Source organism: Rousettus aegyptiacus, unplaced genomic scaffold (assembly GCF_014176215.1).
Source record: "Rousettus aegyptiacus isolate mRouAeg1 unplaced genomic scaffold, mRouAeg1.p scaffold_m13_p_11, whole genome shotgun sequence".
Taxonomy (NCBI): domain Eukaryota; kingdom Metazoa; phylum Chordata; class Mammalia; order Chiroptera; family Pteropodidae; genus Rousettus; species Rousettus aegyptiacus.
The window spans coordinates 16,606,395-16,628,255 of NW_023416286.1; the positions used below are offsets into that span (position 1 = coordinate 16,606,395).

The 21,861-nt window shown below is 39.3% G+C and overlaps 1 protein-coding gene across 3 annotated transcripts in view; it reads right to left on the bottom strand.

The window, feature by feature from the left end:
- WDFY2 (WD repeat and FYVE domain containing 2) overlaps positions 1–21,861 on the bottom strand; it is a 149,504-nt gene that overhangs the window by 12,361 nt on the left and 115,282 nt on the right. For all 3 annotated transcript variants that reach the window (XM_036228526.1, XM_016143071.2, XM_016143072.2), the window contains 2 exons: positions 13,411–13,537; positions 1,796–1,901 (listed from right to left, as the gene is read on the bottom strand). In XM_036228526.1, the coding sequence (XP_036084419.1) occupies positions 1,796–1,901; positions 13,411–13,537 (233 nt within the window). The remainder of the gene's footprint in view (positions 1–1,795; positions 1,902–13,410; positions 13,538–21,861) is intronic.

Below are 21,861 nucleotides of genomic sequence, written 5' to 3' on the forward strand. Positions count from 1 at the left end.
AACAAGGACCAGTGCTCATATATGTGCATGTCAAAAGGCATAATTTAAGCAAGATGGCTCAACAGACTGCCCACAACCACCTGGTTTTGTCTCTGGAAACATTATCTTCCTTTGGGGCTCTGTCCATCAACGGTGGAGACTGCATGCTGCAGGGGTTCAGAATGAGTTACCTCTATCCCCAAGATGTGCCTCTGTGGCGTGCAGATTATTTTGAGCTAAAGGCAGCTGAGATCCTGCAGGCTCATGAGAAACTTAACCTGTCCCTAAAAGAATTTGAACTAAGGGCCTTGCCCATAAGAATTATCACCAAAATAACTCTTTATGACCTCTCTGTAGGGAAGGATAAACTTCTAATTACCAAATATCTGCTCTTCTTATTTTCCTACAATGACCTTCCTTCCATCTGAAGCCCCAGGTGATCTTTAGCTCAGAATGTCATTATTACCTCATTTTCCCTTCCTGTCTTTGAATCTCTCAGGTATATGGGGTCTCTGACTCTCTCATGTATGTGGAGTTCTCATACATATGTATGTAATTAAATGTGGTCATTTTCCCTTGATTTGTCTCATTGTCTATTTGATTATTAGACCAAATGAAAGAACCTTGAGAGGAAAATTTCTTCCTTCCCCACAGTGCACTGAGGGAAAAGAACCCAAGGGACCCCTCCTCCCCTGGTTAGGTTAGTTAGGCCAGGAAAGAAGCCAGGACAGACCAGGTGTGACTGTTGTTGACCTAACACTGCTTCCATGCAGATCACTGGTCACTTGGAGAGCCTGGCTAGTACACATTGTATGGATTTCTCTGCCTTTATACCAAATGGCATTTCAAAAGCAATATTCTAAAATTCCCCACTTTCTAACAGTAATGACTGTTTTAATTAGTTACTAATAGAACTCCTGTGGATGTATGGTTTGAACAAATCAAGCTTTAATCTTCTTAAGCATTTAATTACTGGCATTTGAAAGGCGTTATGCTGTGGGTAATACTCTCTTGAAATGGGGTCGGGTCAGGACTGGGAAAGAAGATGGGAAATTGCTTTTGTCTTTTTAGAGTGTTGCTTTTCTGAAATTAGAAGAATATACACTGTCAAAGGGAAAGTTTAATTCCAGGGAAATGAGAATATTGTTACCTTTAAAGTACTTGTCAAAGGGGATATTCTGGAAATGTATCAATCATTAAGATGCTCAAAGGTGAAAAAGAAAACTTATAAAAAAGAATGTTATGATAAAACTTAATAATATATGCTTAAAAATGATAAAGCATACATTTATATCTGAGAACTGTTTAGGACATGACTCATAAAGAAGCACAAAATAATTATTTCTAACATTTCTATTACTACCAAACCAAGGATTCTTAATTCATCAAATATCATTTCTCAACCACTAGCCACCACTTCCCTCAATAACATAAAGCACATGAGTTTTATTTTCATAGGGCACTTTATACCAAAAGGCTAATCACCTGAAAACAGAAGGTTCCTTTTTCTCACCTGAAGCTTTGTTGTGAATGCAGCAACAGATTTAAAGTCTAAACAGCTCAGCCTCAGTCTAAATTCTTATGAAATCTCTATTACATGAACATTAAATGCCAACTTTTGTGGATTAAAAAAAAAAGGAAACTCCTCTTATCCTAGAATTTTTTATTCTGACATGTTTTATATCATGATTTAATCATAAAAGGAGGAAGAAATGAGCAGGTGTGGCAGCTGATCCATTTTTCAGCACAGCTGGAACTGTAGAGCCCAATCTGGTGGCTGTGGAGGGAGAGGCCCCCAGCTTGCTGTGACACCTACCTCCTGCCTCTCCACGTCCATGTTCCAGACGACAATGCCACCGTCACCGCCACATGAGATGAGCTGCCGTGTGTGCTGCGCGTAGGAGAGGGCCTGGACTTTGTCACTGTGAAAGAAAGCAAGAGTTGGCAACAGTTTAGGAAGCAAATGAAAGCTCTAATGGAGGGAAGCCCAGCAGTCAATCAATGTGCACACTCACTGCTGAGCCTCAAGTGCGGATCTTAGAAATCAGATGGAACTGTCAACATGCCAAGGGTGGGGAGAGAACTCGAGGTTTAAAAGTTAAAATGCTCATTTAAGATGTCGAGGCCCCAGGCAGAGATAATCTTTGTCAGTTACCAACACTTAAGGAGAAAAGCTGATTGCTGAACTGACTGTAACATCTTACTGGTTCCTTCCCTAATTGATTAAACAAACTAATCTGTGACACATGTTCATGTTACATTTGTTCAAAAGTTATGACTCATTTTCTAAAAAAGGTATCCTTTAAGAATTTTGGAGGTTTTTCATTGAGAAGTTGACTGGATTCATATAAGAGTCAGGTAAACTGTGTTGCCTGAGAAGTGAAGCACATCATTGGTGGGTTAGACCCACACATACTACTTCTTGGCTCCCAGAGTGAATCCAAAGCAGCAGTAGACTTGAGCTTCATTGACTGTTTTGCTAGTTTTTATTTCCTCTTTACTGATTTGTGTTTATTTTTCTTTCTCGTCCATGCACGGCTGACAAGTTATTCCCTCTTGCTGGCAGCCACGATAGAGAATTCAGTTTTATGGTCTTGTAAGCTGGTGATCACTTAACAAAAGAGTACACAGATCTACTTTCCGTTAGGTGAGAGAGAACAGGAAATCTGGTTTCTTGGATGTATTTGTTTGCATAGTTTTCTATTTTGAGCTCAAATCAATTAAGAATTCTGTGCCCACTGGGAAGGAGAGGAGCTCTTTGAAATCTGAACTGGTGATGTTTTCTGTTTACTTTTGATCTGTGGCTGAAGCTGCAGAACTGAGGCTATTAAGCTCTGTGTATCTGTGTCTACAATCCAGAAAGACCTTTCTTTACTTCTTGTAGTATATGGAATGCTTTCTTATTTCCAGGTATCAATGAATTAGATTATAGCACCTTTTAAATTGTAAAGACTTGTTCTGCTTGGCTTATAAAGTACTTATATAAACTGAATATTTCTAAACTTCACAGAAGATAAGAAAATTGAACATCTAAAACTTTAAATTTACTATACTTAAAAATAAAAATTATTTTACAGAAAATGCTACCTAACTCAATAAAAATTTTAAGAATCCAAGTTCAAAAATTAAAGTAACTTTGGCAAATGAGACTAATATGATTAAGTTTTAAAACACAGCCATTTTTCTCTGACTTCTCAGTGTTATGTATAATACAAGTGTACAATTTATTTTACTTGGGTTGATTTCTCCTAAATTTATATAGGATAACTGGCCAAATAAGCTAATGTTATGCCTATATGTTTAAGATTATGAAAATTATAAATTTGTGTTCAACCAAATTGAATACTTTCGCTGATACACTTTTTACATAAATGGCAATTATGCTTTGCAGCATATCACTTAGAGATAATTCCTAAGATCTTTAAGAGTAATATTAAGCTGTGTTAATCAATAATCATTAGATACCTACCTAGATAATTTCAAAATAAGTTAGAATACTGAAACTTTGATTACAAAGAATATTAAGTTTACATATGTTTGCTTCTTACTTTCATATCCTACAGAGAGGCTATAACTTAGGTCAGTCATGTCAATGAATGTGTTCATTTTCGCCATTTTCAGGGGAGGTAAAAGTGATGTATGTCACAGTCGAAATTAATGTTATATGTGTTTATAAGCTTTGCTAGTCTGGTAAAATGCTTGTATATGATAGATAGTTCTCAATCATCTACATCCTTCTCCTGATTTTCTCTATGCAATAAATGTAACTTAATTCTTTGGTTAATTATTATAATTAAAATGGATGGCTGAGACTATGTCAGGTTCAAATAGAAAAGAAATACAATTGCATATGCATTTTTTGAAAGAAAAAGAGTAGTTTTGCCTTAAAGCAGTTGAACTTTGTCTCAGGACCGCTTTATACTCTTAAAACTTATTTGAGGGAAATCAAAGAGCTATCTTTTAAGTGAGTGATAACTATCTGTATTTACTGTATTTGTTTTTTTTAAATTTTTAATTAAGTTTATTGGGGTCATATTTACTGTATTTGCGACCAAAACTGAGAAATTAAAAAAAAAACCTGATTCATCTGAAAATAGAAATAATCTATTCCATTTTAACATAAACAACATAGATCTTATGAAAAAAAATTTCCTAAAACAAGACACTTTGATGACAAAAAAGGGCATTAACATTTTTGCAAGTCTTTCTAACGTCTTGCTTAACAAGAGAGACCCAGATACTCATCTCTTTCTGCATCTGTTATGGTATCACTCATCATGCAGCCTCTGGAACACTCACTCCATTGTATACTTTTGAGAGAACATGGATAAAAAAAGCAATTCTAAAGTAAATTATAAATTTGTTCCTGAATCTGAAAGAGGAAAATGAAGGCTAAATTTTGGAAAGTGAATTTTATTTGCTTTCACTTATAATACTTGAGTCTGAAAAAAGGCTATAAAATACATTAAAATTTTGGTGTAGTTCCCTCAGCTTTGATGCCTTGCTTCCTTTTATTGATGATGAATGCCTTTGACTATAATGCAAAAGAATATTCTTTTTTAAAAAAATATATTTATTTAAATTAGTTTCAAGTATACAGTACATTGGTTAGACATCTATAATGTTCATAAAACGATCCCTCCCCCCCATTGCCCCCTCCCTCCCCTGGCCCTCCACTTAGCCATCATATTAATGCCAACTGCATTCCCTCTTCCATGCTCCCTGTGCCCAACTATCAACTACTAATTTTTACTTCGTTTACCATTCACCCCATTCTCCCAGCCTCCCAACACACTTCTCTTCTGTCCATCAGCAAATTGTCCACTATATTTGTGAGTCTGGTTTTGATTAGTTTGTTCTTTTTGATCCTTAGATAACTGCATATAAGTGAAATCATATGGTATCTATCTTTCTCTGACTTATTTCACTCAGCATTATAACCTCTGGGTCTATTGACGTCATTGCAAATGGTAGGATTTCATTTCCTTTTGATGGCTGAGTAATATTCCATTGTATATGTGAACCATAATTAAAAAGAATATTCTTTACATTCTATAGAATCTACTTAGAATCTATTTTTAGAGCTTTATGCTGACTTGATCACAGTCCTTAATTATTTAAAGAAAAAAACATAAAGATCCTCACTTGTGAGAAGGGCTAAATTCTTTAAGATTCTGTTACTTTCTATATTTACTTCAAATGTCTTATAGTTACTTTAATTATCTAGATAATCAAGTGTTGTTTTTAGGCACCTGCGCTCCTACCTTAATGAAGTACCTAAAACTCGACTATTCTTTTGGTTTTGCCTTCTCAGACTAAACCTTATGTTTTGAAAAAAATTAAATTAAAATGTTAAGACTTATTTACCCCTAAAACTATCTTTGAGATTTCCTAGAGGGGTTCTGGACAATCATAAAGATTTTATTTTTATTTTATTTTATTTTTTTGCCTTTTAAAAAGAGAGATGCTATGAACAACTGCATTTGTTTGCTGTGTTACTATTATAAGAGTTATCAGTTCACAAGAGATACTCAGTTTTCACTAGGTTAAGTCAGTACAGGTTAAAATGATACTAATACAAGTAAACCTGAAATTGTGTATTTTATGAGAAGACCCCAGAGATTTTATAAATGCTCTCATTTGCCTATAATACGTTCTTATCTTCATGGGAAATACTGATCAAAACTCTTAGAAAATACTTACATAGCGTATCTCAATAGAGAATTTTACTCTCCTCCATTCTTATATTATTTGTCACAGTAAACAAGTTAACTGTTACATCTCTATTACCTACAGGTAACTTTTGTACTACTCTGAAGCTTGCCTGATGGCTCTGCTCTAAGCTACAGGCCACAAAGGACAATCTTAAGAGTTTTGTGGAAAAGGACTTCACGTACCAGTTATTTTAAAATATTGATATTTCAAATAATAGACTCTTGGGCCAGGCTATTGAGCTGACACTGCTTAGATAATTTTTCATCTGAGCAGTGGAATTTCCTTGGATTTCTGGACTCTTTTTGAGTCTGGATGTAGACATCTTACTTCGTGTAGACTGCTTAACCAGGAACCAGCAGAACAAGAATTATACAGGACTGGATGAACTGGAGAGGGAAACTTTACTGTGTTGTCTGGAATACTGCTGATGTTTTAGTGTTCTATTTTCTGGACACATAAGGATGCTTTTACTCTTCCTTTCTATGCTATCTCTAACCTATAATTTAGTAAACTCTGCTTTTATAAGCTAAATCAAAACATTTAAAAATGATATCCAATTCTCACTGATATCCCAGAATTCAAAAACTATTACTGAGTCCCCTTAATTTGCATGGCAATATAGTTACTTCATAGGTTCAATTAGAATTTATCTGCAGGATTAACTGAGCAACCATTATATCTAATACGATACTTTAGAGTATCATATTAGAGAATGATACTCAGTGAATCAGATATGAATTAGCCACTTTAAGAACTAATGGAGCCAATGCCTACAAAGCCCTCCCAGGAAAACCGGCTCTGATACCTGGTTTTGCAGGGTCCTGGACTTACTGGTGGCAAGGAAGCTACCAGGTCAGGAACCTAGCAAATGCTGGAAACCTTGAGGAATTCACCCAAGGTCTACTGAGGTGAAATATGGTGGAGAGTTTCTCAGCTTGGTTTCCTAGCCCTGGGGTCGAAAAGCCCAATCTAAGATTCCTTGTAAAAACTTCCATGCAAAAGTTAATTCTGTGAGTTTAATAGTTGTTTATTTAATACTGCATGATTACATATTTGCAAAGCAAACCAAGGAGGCCAATGTGATTAACACTCTTACTGCACCAATGTAAATAATTAGGCCAAACCTTGTGAGACCAGCTTTTTTTTGTGATCAAGAATAATCTTTGAGATTATTATGATTATAGAGGGAGAGGAGGGGGAAAGAATTGTCAAGTAGATTGTGAAAGACTAAAATGGGCAAAAAGAAATTACTGAGTGTCTTTTCAATGGAATTTTAGGTGTTACCTAGCACACTCTTCTGGGTTATCTGATCTACAGGGGTCTGCAGCTTTAACTGGGCTATCCTATAATCCAGTAGCTATTGAAAACTGCTATTATTGCAATTGAATCTTGTCAGTGAAGATGCAACTAAACCCCAGACCCCGCCACTCCCATGGAAGAAGCCAACTGTGACTCTACTTACCAATTCATGTCAACATTCCCCACTGCCTACGTATGTATCTACTCTGTGGATTTTTCCTTGGAACTGGTTATAATATCTTACTATTTCCTATATTAATTAATGACTAATATAAAACCTTTAATATAAAACCTTTACTATAAAACCTTAAAAAACATCAATTGATTTTTATCTGTCCTGGTGGTTCTTCCATGTTCCTAAGTATGGAGTGCCACCATTCTGACATTTAGGTGCAAGAAGGAAAATCTATCAAGTTGAGCAGACTCATAACCCTGTGATTTGAACTACATTTCATTTGTTAAGGCATCCTGATACACATCAATGATCTTGTAAAACCAAAATAAGCTCCAGAAGGAACTGCATTGCCACTCATTGCTGGCAGCAACGACTACATAATTTATGGGGCCACAGTACCGTTAATGTTCCAACACAGAAGAGTGGAACACGGTGACGGATGCTGGATTCCAAGCTTTGCAATAAAGCTGCTCAGGGACGTCTTGATTTAAGGATTCAAAATACAACCACCCTGCAGTTAAAAACAAGGTGAGGGAACATCCCCAGACTCACAGATTGAGGGTTATAAAGAATAAAAGATATCTTCTTCATGCACTCATGTTTCATCTGACATCACTATAGCATTTATCCTGGAAAGCATTTCAAAACTGGTTATTATTTCATGAATGAGTGCTCCATGTACTGCAATGCAAATGATCTTATGAGTGCACAAAAACTTCACTTTTTACAACCACCAGGATCTGCCATCACAAATCTACTTAGTGAGATGGCTTTATTTCCTTTCTCACCAGTCCTAGAAGTAACATATGTCTCATCAGGCCCAGCTACATAATTTGGGAAGCCCAATGCAGCATGAAAATACATGGCCTCTTGTTAAAAATATTGTTGAGAATTATGAAATGGTGACCCAGTGCGTTAAACTAAGTGTGGGGACTTTCTAAGCATGGGGCCTTCTGTGACTGCATAGGTCACACGCCCAAGAAGCTGGTCCTGTGTCTGATGCTTAAGAAAACAGCGTAGAGAAGCCTTTATCCTCTATAGAAAACAGCTTTTCCAACACAGGCTAACATCTGCCTGAATGTCAACTTAGACCCTCTTCCATTTCCGAAGAGTAGGAGGGTCTTCAATGTATAGCTTCCTTCGTTTCTTTGATGTAAAGTCCTAGGTTACTTGGCGAAAAGCTAATCATTTATGCATCTTCTACCAGAGATCTTGCTCCCATATTCAGAACTCAAAATATTCGTAAGTTTTCCAAACCTCAAAGGACCAGAGAGACTTGTGGGCAATATAAAAGTGAAGTCTCCTGGATAACAGATGCCTAGGGCTAGCTCATGCCAAAAGGACCCTAGAAGGATTTGCATCACCAGGGATCCCTGGACCACAAACAGTCTGAACCTGAACTCAGGCACATGTCTGGGAACACTAGTTTAAGCAGCAGCAACATTTTGCTGTTTACTGGCTAGGGTGGAAGTTCAGATTAGCTGCCACATGTCTGCCCACTTGCAATTCCTGAAAACACTGTATTTAGTTCACGCAGTTCTGTTTTGGTTAGCCACCTGATCCTGAGAACTGTGGGAATCTCTTCATCTCATAAGATCCAAATCTAGAGTGACTCCCTCACTGAGGCCTCCCACTTTTCAGTAAATCTGACAAACTGTCCCACCTTTACCCCATTTTCATACTTCCAGCACAGCTCCACACAGGCAGGGACTATTTTCTTAGTGTCCTAGATGCCTAATACAAAATCTGGTATGTAGACAGAGCTCAGTAAACATTTGTTTAATGTGTTATGAATAGAGCGAGTAGGTGTACGTGGCAATATTTCCATGGAAATGCTACAGAGAGAAACAGTAATCATATCCAAAAGGTTAATTTTTGAAGAATTATAATTTTTTTAAAAGAATAATTTTAACAACTGCCACTTATTAGCCTTTACTCCTGTGATTATTTTCCATGTATTATATCATCTGTGGTTTTAAACAACTTTTGAGGGTTTTCTTTCCAATATTTTCCTTTCTTCAGAGACAAGGAAACGGAGGATCAGAGAGAGGCAGGAAGTACCTCGCCAAAGCCTACACGGCTGTCAGCAGAAGGACTGGCTGAAACACAGTATGGCCAGACTCAGGGGCTAGCACTTAATGACCAATATTCGGCCCCTCTGTCTTTTACAAGATTCTATTTTCTATGAGAACTCTAATTACAAATGTTTTTACTATGTGTTTAGCTAAGTAGTTACAAATATAAAAGACATCTCTTCTCTATCCTAATAATTCTTAAGTGCTACAGTGAGAAACATTCCTAAATCTCAAATCAGGAGAGAAAAATTTTCGTATGTAATTTTCCTTGCCCTCACTTCCCCACACCTAGAAAATGCTGTATAAAAGAATTTTACTTCTTCTTTTAACTTTACATGCAATTTACTTGATAGAAGAGGAAAAAGCACAAATTTTCCCAGTGTATATTTATTTGTAAATATCTTATTTCTTTACCAAAAGGCTTTGAGAATGCTTATAACAAAGGTCTTACACATGCTAAATGCAGGAAGAGTGAAACCAAGAGCTAGGATTGTGGAAACAGGAAGCTCACACACAGGCCTTATGTGCCAAGAGTCATGGCTGTGACTGAGCCTCATGCAACCCAGGGATCCCAAGGAGGGGCCTGTACCGCAAGGGCCACACAGACCTTTTATCTGTGCTTTAAATCAAGTTACCATTGAAATAAATTGCCAAAAAGTCTTAGAGGCCTGAAAAACACTGTTATAAGAAAAATTATGGTCATAAAGTTGGTCATGAAATGATAGGTATTATTTAAGAATAAAAAAGGATCTAAAAAGCCCAAGTACCATTATTAGATTTGACAAGGTGGGCACGGGGCAATAAATGTCCAGGTTTATACTTGAGAAAACACAACTGGTCCCTGAAACTAACCTTTTCTTTGCCTTTCCTTCCACAGAGCTAGCACATAATCATGCTCTAACTGCTGTAGGGAACAAAAACACCAAAACACTTCCAATGTGGAAAAAATTTTATAGAAGTATACTTTCTTAACTTCTATTCCCTTTGGACTTGGAAACATTTTTGCTGTAATCAATCATTTACTCTAGTGTTAAAGCTCTCTCTGCTTTGATAGCATTTTTACACACAAAATCAAACTAGTCATATTTCTGCTACTGAAGGATGGTATAAAGCTGCAAACCCGGGATGGCAGCTGTCTCTCCACACCATGCTTGGGCATTTCCTGAGGAGGGGAAGGCAGTCTCCGCACCCTGAGGGGCGGGAGCTCTGGTCCGGTCTGCTCTCCCCAGGTCCCCGGCTCACCAGTTCAGTCGCTGATTTGGAACTCTGGCCAGCATTAGTCACTCTGGGGAAGGTGGGAAAATGAGGAATTGCAGAATGGCAAAGGGAAGCCTCAGGCCACAGGCCACAGGTAGAAACTCTTTGGCTTCTAAAGTAGAAAAGAGACAGAAACCACCATGGGGCAGGGTGGGAACCAAGTGTTATCCAATGTTCATTTTCGTGACTCCAGTGCCTAGCTGGATACAAAGGCTCTGAACTGCTTTATTAGATCAAGCTGCACTGAAGTTTAGGAGACCTAAGCTGTCAGCTGGGGGCTTTGACGATAGCTCAGCAGTCTCATCTAACAAATGGAATCTGGCTTCTCCCCTTCATAGGGTTATTATAAAATGAAACAGAGGGGTCTGTGTATTTTGAAAGCTCTTTGACGAGATATTAGGCTCTATTCAAACACAAGAATCATCGAACACTAATCCAGTGGCCAACTTTCAGGGCAAAGGAATGGCTGCTATGAAAGTGGGTCTTATGACCTCTTTCTTGCCTGATACCCTTTCCTGTTCTTTCCTGAACCTTCTTGGTGAAGCGCGTCCTCCTACTGCCAGCACCTCCTTTGGCTTCTGTACCTCTACCTCAGGTGTTCGAACCCACCCTAATAGAACAACAGTAACCAATGCTGAGGAAGTTTACTTCCCTTAGCTCTGTGGCATCAAGGCGTCCCCTCTCAGGCTAAGATCTGAGAACCCCTCATAGAGTTCACTTTGTTACTAAGCTTGAGTTAAACAATGCACGAGGCAAAGGCCTTCTGCCATTATTCCCGTTTAAAGCCAGTTCTGACTGGTGGTTCCTGATCTCACCTGCCCGACCGCCCCACTAAATTCCAGGGGTGTGATCCTGTCAGGATGGACTCCAAGTATAGTCTGTTTCATTTTCTATACAGCCAAGTTTGTATTTCTTAGAACTGGAAGACCTATTAGTCTAGGTTTCATTTTTCTGGGACTGAGAGATTGCATCCCAGCCTCATAGCTCTTCCTTTCTTACCAAACTGGAGGTGCAAGTTTCCCAGAGCAACGTTTCACATGAGGGCACTCAGCACACGGTGATGCTGGTGTGGAGAGTGGCAACACTTCCCCATCATGTGGATGGGTCCTGTAAGGCTGCCTGGACCCTTTACCAACCACTGTGTAAAAACAAAACTAGTTATGGCTCATCTGAATGAGTCCAACAAACATTACTGATCTTCATTCACAACCTGCATTTTGTTTCTGTTAGGTCGGCGGGGGGTGGGGAAGGCCAGCCAGATACCTGCCTGGAGGCTTTCTAGCTTGATATCTGAATCTGGAATCTGAACAAGGGCCCGCCCTAAAGCCCTGGCGTCACCGCCCTAATCCGGATGCTCAGCTGACATTCCCCATGCTATACCCTACCCCGACATATCCCTATGAAAACTATAGCCTCCCGCCCCAGGGCGCGACTTCTCTGGCCCCTCTCCTCTTTGGACAGAGAACCTCTCCCGGGAGCCCTCTCCCAATGAAGCTTTTAAAACTTCTCTCGGCATGTCACACATTTACCTTACAGTTTCTCCAAGAGCCCAGTGTGCCAGGAATCGCCCAGCAGATTAGACAACAGCTGAGTGTTAGCAGACAGGACCGCTTGGCTTCCCTTTCTCTTTACATACATGGATGACTGACGTCAACTCCTTCTACATGGTGGTGATGCATGTCCCCTTGTCATGGAGAGAAACGTAGGAGGACGATTCCTCTAATGAGCTGATGACAAGGTCCAGTGGCCCTGTAAGCCAGCTGTGGCCCCAGACACTGTGGTCTGTTCTCTAATGTGGGAAAGAAGGGCTTAATAGCTACATCTCTGAAACTAAACTCTAACACTACAATAATTATTTGTGCATGGGCCCTCCAAAACTAAATTAGTTCAATAATCCTAAACTGCAGATTTTTTTAAGGAAATACTTTAAAAATATTTTAAAACTAGTGTTTCCAGGCAGATTTATAGGAAGAGCTAATGTTGCTTAAAACCAGCCAGTTCACGAGAGCATTACTGACATTTCTTTATGGCTGTCTGGAGTCGCTCTTAATATCATTTTGAAAACTTTACAAGTTAAAAACAATTTAGACTAGCTTTAGAGTTCTACAGCAGTTCCAAAATTCTTTACTGCAACACGAACAGACACTGCCCCCAGGGACTGTGGGCAGCCCAGAGCAGGACAAATCAGAGTGTGGTCTGAGGGTCACCAGCAGAGAGCTGCCTGGGAAGCTTGTTACCACAGACGCCTGCAGCTCCAGACTGGTGATTGGAATCTTCAAAGACAGGGCCCGGGAACCTACTCTAAACAAATTCCTCAGTGATTCTCTATGCACAGCCAAGTTGGAGAATCGCTCCAAGGAAACACAAAGCTTTCTCTGCTTTTCCTCTCAGCCCCTTGAAATCCATCCCTTAAGGAAGAAGAGCCTGATATGAATCAAGGCCGAGTACTCAATAAATATTTGGTGAAGTACAAAATGTACTGTGTGAGAAAGGATATTATCTAGCTCTCCCTTTTTCCTTAAGCTGCCAGAAATCTTGAAGCCACATTTGACCTCAATTACAGAAATTCTGTAGGCCTTCATAGCTTGTATTTTTAAGCTTTTTTCTTTTACTCTCAAAATTTTACTCTCATATTCTCCCTGGTTCTAATTTTTACCTTTTATTTATTCTGCCATTATTTTACTTTATGGTTTCTATAAGCACTCTCAAATCCTCTGTGGAATAAAATGGGGTATAGATAAATACACACACTTATGCACAGATATAAATCAAAGTGGCCATTACTTGCTTTCCTGCCATGCTCCTTCCCACGCTAAGACCCTGCCCCAGAGACTGAGCCGCACTCCTTTATTCCAGCCTTGAGCTGGGAATCTTTTCTCAAGTTCTTTATAAAAGCACCAGTGGTCTTACTTGTGTCCTTGGAGCTCGATGGCTGTTCCTTTTCTCCCACCGATGTCCCACATGATTACAGAGTGATCGGAGCTGCCTGAGAACAAAACTCGCTGGACGGGGTCCCAACAGAGAGCAGTCACCCCACCTGAGAGACCAGACACAGTTGAACATTAGTCATACAGTTACACTATTATTCACCAATAAAATGTGAATGCAAAGGAGTTAGGATCTAGTGCAATTTCTGGCACACAATAACATTTTTGTTGAAAGAACAAAACTTTAGTTCTTTAAAAAAAGAACTTTTTTTGAAAAAGTCCCAAAAGAGAAAAAAATTGGCTCCAACAATAAAAGTCCCACACTTTAAGCATTTTCCCTCCAAATTTAAAAGTACCATAAAATCAATTACTGTAAAGACCGAGAGAAATGAAGAGGCAATTAACTGACCTTCAACCATATTTCTAAGACATAATTCTAATAAAAATAATTCTAAGAAGAATGGAAAATATTGCAGTTTGTAAATGTTAGCCACATTTTTTTAACTGCTGTCTACCCCCCATCCCGACAATAACAGATTAAGTAAACAGGGTTTTAAGAAGCTCTATTAGATTTTTTATTCCTGAACATCAGATAAAATTAGACTACAATATCAGAATTTAAAAGCTATTTTCTCTCTTTGGAATTTAAATTTACAGATTCTGGGCACGTCGTTTACATCCTCACCTCTACAGTGGGGACTGGGGTGCTCTGACTAACTACTGATAACGTCAGCCCAGCTGGAGCTGCCGCACGGGCTGTGCTGAGAACGCGGCTGGACGACCTCGCAGTGCCGCTCCACACCGTGCGCCACACAGGCCGGCTGTCAGCATCACTCCAGCAGTGCAGCTACAACGTATCATGACAGATTTTCTTCTCTGGCAGCCCCCCTTATAAATCGAACTCCTTTTGCACTGAGAAGAATAATAACTTTTTCCCTATAAGATGAGCACAAAACCTATGAATACTGAAGAATACTATATCCTGGAAAGAACATAAAATAGCTTTCTTAATCTGTTGGAATCAGATGTTTTCCTTCTTTAGACAAGCAATTTGTTCTATTGAAGTGCTGTACTTTAAAAGCTTTAGAGAAAGTTTCCTTTATATAATTGTCTCAGAAAACTTTTTTTCAAGATCAGAAGAAAAAAAATATCCCCACTACTCTGAATTGTTTAATAGCACCTTCCTCTGACTGCACAACATTCTGCTTGTATATATTCCTGTCCATGTAAGAATAAACATCACTTTGCCCAGTGCATATGTGGTGACCACCCCCTGCAGCTCCCATCTCGTCTCTCACCACTTCCTGCCCTTTCGCACACCCCAGCACTAAGCACAGAGTTGGCAGCAGACAGGCCCTAGTACTGTCTGTTGAATGAAGGAAGGAGCAGATGAAAGAAAATACAAAAATCTTTTTTTTTTCATTCATCAATCTTATTTGGAACACCTCTGTTATGCTCAGTCTTTCAAAGCTAAATATTTCCTCCTTCTGTAGAACTCGTTTTCTTTCCTTGCTATTAAACTCCATGATTATACTTAAAAAAAAAAAAAAAATCATCCTTCAGTATTTGGCAATGTAAAAGTCCAGGATATGCATTCCATTCTGCAAAACATGGTATTTATTCCCGCACAGTACCCAAATGGCTTACTTCATTAAATATCTGTGACAGAGTTAGCCAACTGTACACCTAAATTCATATTCCCCCTTCCATATATAGAGCTCTCCCTGGAAAGCTGCCATCCTGCAAGGACCACATTTACTGAGCTCTCTTGCATCTAGGGGTCATATGATAGAAACCAGAAAGTAAGTGGGAGCAATTTCTATCTCCTCCAGGTGAAGATAGGTTGTTACATGAGTGAGGAATAAACTTCTGCTGCATTAGGGCACTAAAATATTGAAAATTACTTGTTGGAACAGTTATCATTACCTTTTAATATGCCATATATTTATCGGACTATTATAACAAGGCTGACTCAAGAAGGGGAATGTCACCAAAAACTTCAATAAAAGTCATGCTAATGAAAAGTTACTTGTTTAGACTGTTACTCCTGATGCCCAATATTTAAACAGAATTTAGCTTTCAAAGCAGTCCATCATAAACTCGGAATTGTTTTTTTCTTCAAAATATACCTGGAATCTAGGCACTTCTCACTACCTGTACTACTCTCCTTCTGTGAGCCACTATCAAAATTTTCATCTGGAAAATTAAGAAGTATGACACATATTTTGTTGTAAAGGGTATGGAAGACAAAGGCACTCTCATGGATTGCTGCTGAGAATGCAAACCAGTAAAATGGGAAAGGTCACATCTAACAAAACTGCGTATGAACTTGGCTTTTAATCCTGCCATCTCACTTCTAGGAATTTATCTTGAAGATACAGTCCCTACTCCCACCAAATAATACAAAAATATACATGCACAAGGATATTCATCTCAGCATTGTTTGAAAAAGCTAAACATTGGGAACAACCTAAATGCTCATAAAGAGAGTAAGTGAGTAAACTATGACACACATTCACACAGAATACTATACAGCCATGAAAAAGAATGAAGTTCTCTTGGATGGATAGGAAATGATTTCCAAGTATAATATAAAGTGAAAAAGGCAAAGTGCAAAAAGACTATATTATGTTACCTTCCATCAAAGAAAAAAGGATAAATGAGAAATTAATAAGATTTATTAACTTCAGCAAATGTGTTTATGAAAGGCTGGGAAATGAGAATGGAGTAAGGATGAACGAGAGTGACATTTTTCATAGCATATATTTTTGTCTGGTTCTGAGTTTTAGAACCATGTTTATGTTTCACATATGCGAAAACTAGTAAATAATTAAAATCAACTGAGTGTTTATTTATGTGTGTGTGGGGGAACACACATAAATAAAACAGAAACAACTGAATCTAGCTGTATTACAAACATATGATACAACCACACAAAGGAGGGAAAGGGGAGAAGTAACAAAAGTAACTTTGGAAAATGGTACTAAGGTTAAATAAATAGCACTCTAGTTACTAGGTTTGTATTTCATAGGGCTGTTGAGTCATATAGGTTAGCAATTCTGAAACTACTGTATGTATATTCTAGGATTGAGCAACTAAGCTGAGCCAGGAACATCATATGGCACCAAAAACTAAGATGTGCTCAAAAAATTATGGGGACATGTGAAAAGGACACAGAACCCAACGTGAAGGGGTTCCCAATAGCCAAATCTAGGACCCTTTGAGCAACAAGATAAATAAATGGTAGTAGAGGAGCCTCACACATAGAAATTAATAAGAACTCGTAGAACTCGTGGGCTTATTACAGTATAGACAATTGAATAAATATGGGAAAAGTTTTCCCTTATAGTACAATTCCAACTAAAAGGCATAAAAAGAATTATGATAAAAAAACAGAATTTGGCAATCCTCACAGTAATACTTGTTTCTGATAAGAATCAACAATACTAAAATTGTGGGAAAATATAATAAGAGAATATTTAGTTTCAAGGTATTTCCTTTTAAAATACTTATGAATTACAAAGGGCAATCAAAGTGGAGACACATACCCTATCAAATGATCAAAGTTAACATCACCCGTAACTGGGAAAATCAGTGTCGGGCGCTCCCTGATGCACTAAATTAAAGCATAACATCACTTTTGTGGTGGTGGTATCAAAAATGCGTAACCTGAATTTAACCATGAGAAAACTCAGATGGAGGGGGATTTTACAAGGTAGGGACATTTTGGCTAGTAATGAAAAATGTCAAGGTCTTGAAAGAAAAGGAATGACTGTTCTAGGTTAAAAGAAACTAAGGAGACACAGTAACCAAATGCAGCATGTGGTCTCTAGTTGGATTCTGAACCTGAAAAAGGATGTTAGTGTGATAACTGGGGAAACGGGAACAAGGTTGGCAGGCTGGAAATAGTATTTTATCACTGTTGATTTCCTAGTTCTGATATTTGTACTGTATTTTCAAAAATGTTAACATTTGGAGAATATGGGTAAAGGATGGACAGGACTCTCCATTATTTTGCAAGTTCTTTAAAGTCAAAAATTATTTCAAAACAAAAAGTAAAAACAAAGCAAAACAAAAGGAGCCTAAGATGATTATAACAGCCTCCTGTTAGGTTTCGCTTCCTGTAGTTGTCTCCACCCGGCAGCCAAAGTGATCACCAAAGAACAAAAGGCATATTGCGATACCCCTTGCTCAGCCCACTCCTCTGGTTCCCATCCCATTCAGGGTAAACCTCAAAGTCCTGTCTGTGGCCTTCCACGCCCTTCATGATCCAGCTCCAGCCCCTGTCGTGGGGCTTCCCCACCTCCCCTCCTCCACCTCATTTGTTCCGCTCTAGTCACACTGGTCTGCCTGATGTTCCTTTACCGTGCCAGGTTCGTTCCCACCTCAGGATCTTTGCACTTTGTTGCTTCTGCCTGTGATTCTCTTCCTCTAGATCAGCACTGGCCCATTCTGTCACTTCACACAAGTCTCTGCTCAAATGCCACCTCCTTAGAGATATCTTCCATGACCACTACTATCACTCTCTTCCTAATTTTCTTTTTCTTCAAAGCATAACGATATATTATGTATTTATTTGTTTACTGCCCCAACAGAATATAAGCTCTTGAAAGGCTGAGTTTTGGCTTATTCCCCACAGCATCCCCAGGACCTAGAAGTCTCCCTCTTAAAGTAGGCACTCGATACCAAGTGACTGAAGGAGTAAGTACACGAATGAATGGTCTTTGTTCTTAGCACGTGAAACAGGCATATGAATGCTCACTTTTCTGGCTAACCAGTGTTGTTTACGGGATAGCCTTTGTCTATTCTGTTACATTCAGAGAATGCTCATCTGAAGCAGAAGCTTCTGGAGATGGTCCTGCCTGCCTGGTTAAGCCACTAGGATGAAGGCGACAGAAAAGAGAAAGAGGAAAAATACATGACTTCCCCTATATAACATGTGTTTGTGTCCTCTCCCCGCCCACAATTCTTATGTTGAAACCTAAACCCCACTACTTGGAAGTGTTTGGGTCGTAAGGGAGGAACCCCTCATGAATGGGATCAGTGCGCTTATGAAAAAGACCCTAGATAGCTCTCCTACTTCCTTCCGCCATGTGAGGTTAGGGCGAGAAGGCAGCCACCTATAATCCAGGAAGTGGACCCCACCAGACACTGAATCTGCCAATGCCTTGATCACAGACTTAGACTCCAGCACTGTGATAAATAAATGTCTGTTATTCATAAGCCACCCAGCCTATGGTAGTCTGTTATGGTGGCCCAAACAGAATGAGACAACATATAACATGTGTGACTCAAGTTCTTTAAAGCAGCGTGTCAGTTTAAATAATGGTGGTCACTGGCAAAAAGAACGACTAAAAAGGCTTATTTGACTTAATCAAAAACTCAGGTTGTTCATCCTACCAAAACAAACATGGAAATTCTTAAATAGAACTTGCTATGTGCCACATGATAAATACCTTCTAATTTTCGCTAATACATATCCATGTCAACAAACATTGCACCATAAGACCCCCTGGCCTTCGTTAGTGACTGTGGGATAAGGATGGTTTATGTTAAAGAAACTGGATGTTAAACTGGATGGTATTGTAAATACGCAAGCTCTGGTATCAGATTCTAGGCACAAATTCCAGCTCTACCTTTATTAGATATGTGACCTTGAGCAAATTATTTAATGTCTATGTCTTAGAAGTCTCGTTTTTAAAATAGGAATAATAGTTTTGTTGAGATTAAATAAATTAATATAAACATACAGAATAGTGCCTAGCACATGAGAAGCACTCAATAAATGTTAGCTATGATTTTATTGCAAGAGATCTCATCTATACCATCTCTAAAACAGCGTCCTTTGTTAAGTCAGCCTTCAGGCTGGGACCAGCTTGTTCCCAAGCTCTCCCAGCCATAATAAGATTGAGTAAAGTTTTACAAACAAGGACGATCTCTAGTTTCACTGCATTACATCCAGGCTGTAAGAGGCCAGAGCTGAGAAGGGAAGTTCTTAACACAGAGTCAGAAAGAGAAAATAGATAACTAGATTAAAGATAGTCAGGGTATACAGAACACCATCTCAAGGCTCAGGGTATTGCACCATGCTTCAATGGGAGTGGAAAAGATGGAAGGAAAAGCCGAAGGGCAGACAAAAAGGATGGGACTGAGGAGGGAAACGAACAACTTCAGGGTCCCATCCCAGCTTGATGTAAATGTCCTAACAATGGGTCTATTGGAGGTTGGCTTATAAACTGTAAACCACAGCATTCAGTTCAATAAGCATGGATTGAGCATCTTCTACATGGCAGGCACCATGTAACTAAACTCTGCTGATATAATCAAATGAAATATGGCCCAGACTCTACACCAACATGTATGTACAATAAAATAATAGGCCAGGTTCTGAGGACAAGAAGGGCTTGCACATTGTGTTTGGTGGAGCCATTCTCTCATGGGACATGTGGCTATGCCCTCTGCGTGGAGTCTTACATTTTATGACCCAAATAACTTTTCCTCTCTCTTCAAGGTGTAGCTCAAGCATTATCTCCTGCAGAATGCCTTCTCCCCCCCAGCAAACCCCAATCTTCATGAGGATGCTATCTCTATGTGTGTGTCTATTGTAACACTCAGGTACTACATCAAATTTTGTTAGATAAAAAATCTGTCCCTACAGTAGGCTTAAGGTTCTGAATGTTTGTATTCAAGTATGGTGCAGAGTCCCTGGGATACAGTAGGTGCTCCATAAATGTTTGCTCACCTGTCCTGTTGAATGGATGGTAGAGAGGAATGGTAGGACTATAAATCAGAGCAATAAAGCATCATTACAGAGGCGTGTGGCAGGGCCTCAGAGTTGTGAGCCAGCAGAAAGTACAGTAAGAGACATGGAGGGGCACTGAGGGCTGGAGAGAAAAGCAGCTAACTAAAGAGCCTCTTCCTTCCCAGGTGGGTTCTTGCATCTGTTAGCGGACAGAGCTTCCTGATGAACAGTCCTTTCTACCAGACGCTTCTAGCAGCAGGGGAAGACATCCACTTTTTACCAAGCCCACATTCCAGAGCAGCGCAGACACATGCACCTCTCCCTCAGTGCTGCACTCAGGCACCTCCTTGCCCTCCATAACTAGGAGAATGAGAGCCAGGGGCTGCAACGGTTGTGGGGTTTAAAGATTTATGTTTTAAATGACGGAAATAATTTCTTCCATTTTCTTTGACTTCACGTCAAATTACTTCATCTTTCCGTTGCCACTCAATGTTTCATTATATGCTTCTCCATGCCTTTGACCTCCACAAGGTAATCCACAGAATAATTTTTACCATAAAGGAATTCGTTCTTAAAAATAAGGTTTTTTTAAATCATCATAAAATTTATCTGTACTATTATATACTTTCATAAGTGTGATTTTTAAAGGCCACATAATATCCCAACACATGGATGCTACTCATTCCATTTATTGTTAGATTTTTCTCAACTTTTTAACTATTATAATAAGTCTTGCTAAAATGAGTATTTTGAAACATAAACCTTTGGGAACATTTCTGACTAGTTAGAAGAAATCCCCAAATGTGGAACCAGATGAAAGAGTATAAACATTTTTAGAAATTTAGACATTACCAAAATCCTTAGTGAACTAATTTTTTTGGAGACTTTTACAACATATCTTGCAAAAGCTCGACTATATGGAGCATTGCAAAATCAGGGCTGGAAACTGCTAGGTCTGTCAGTACTAGAATGTGACCAAGAGCGGTTCCTCACACCCTGCCAGGTGAAGGTGCATGGGCAAAACATGACTAAAGCAGAGTCGTCTAAGTAAGTCCTTGGACCATGAAACCTCCTGAACAAAATGTGTGACCTTTCGGTTACTGCACTTTGCTCCAGGTTGAGGTGATGAGTGTTTTGTAAAGTTAAATGTGCTCTATCTCCAGGCTACCCCTTTCTCCAGAGACCCCAAAATAGATATCCAGCTGTCTCTTTGCTTCCTCCCCAGGGGCATTTCTTAGTCATGTCCAGTTTAGAGCACGGTGATAGTCTCTCTCAAACCAGTAAATGGCATCGTTGTCCATGCAAGTGCTCTGGATGGAAGCCTGGGAGCCACTCCGCCCCAAATCACTACTGTCTCCCTAGCACAAATGAGGGTCACCTATTCAGGGGCTCCAGCAGTTGCCTTCCTTCTACATGGTCTCCTCACACCCATTCTTGTCCCTACTCAATCCACTACCCACTGCTGCCAGTGATTTGTTAGAATGGAAACCAAGTTACTGCCTCGCTTACCCTCCACCCCGGCCGGTTCCCCACTGCGTGAGAACACTGCCAGGCAGATCCACCCCGCTCCTCTCCCCTGGCTCTCCGCATGGGTCATCTGACTTCATTCAGCTGCTCACACTTTCCCACTCCAGGCTTCATACCTGCTTCACACATCTGGAGTCTGGAGTGCTCTCACCACCTGGGTATCTC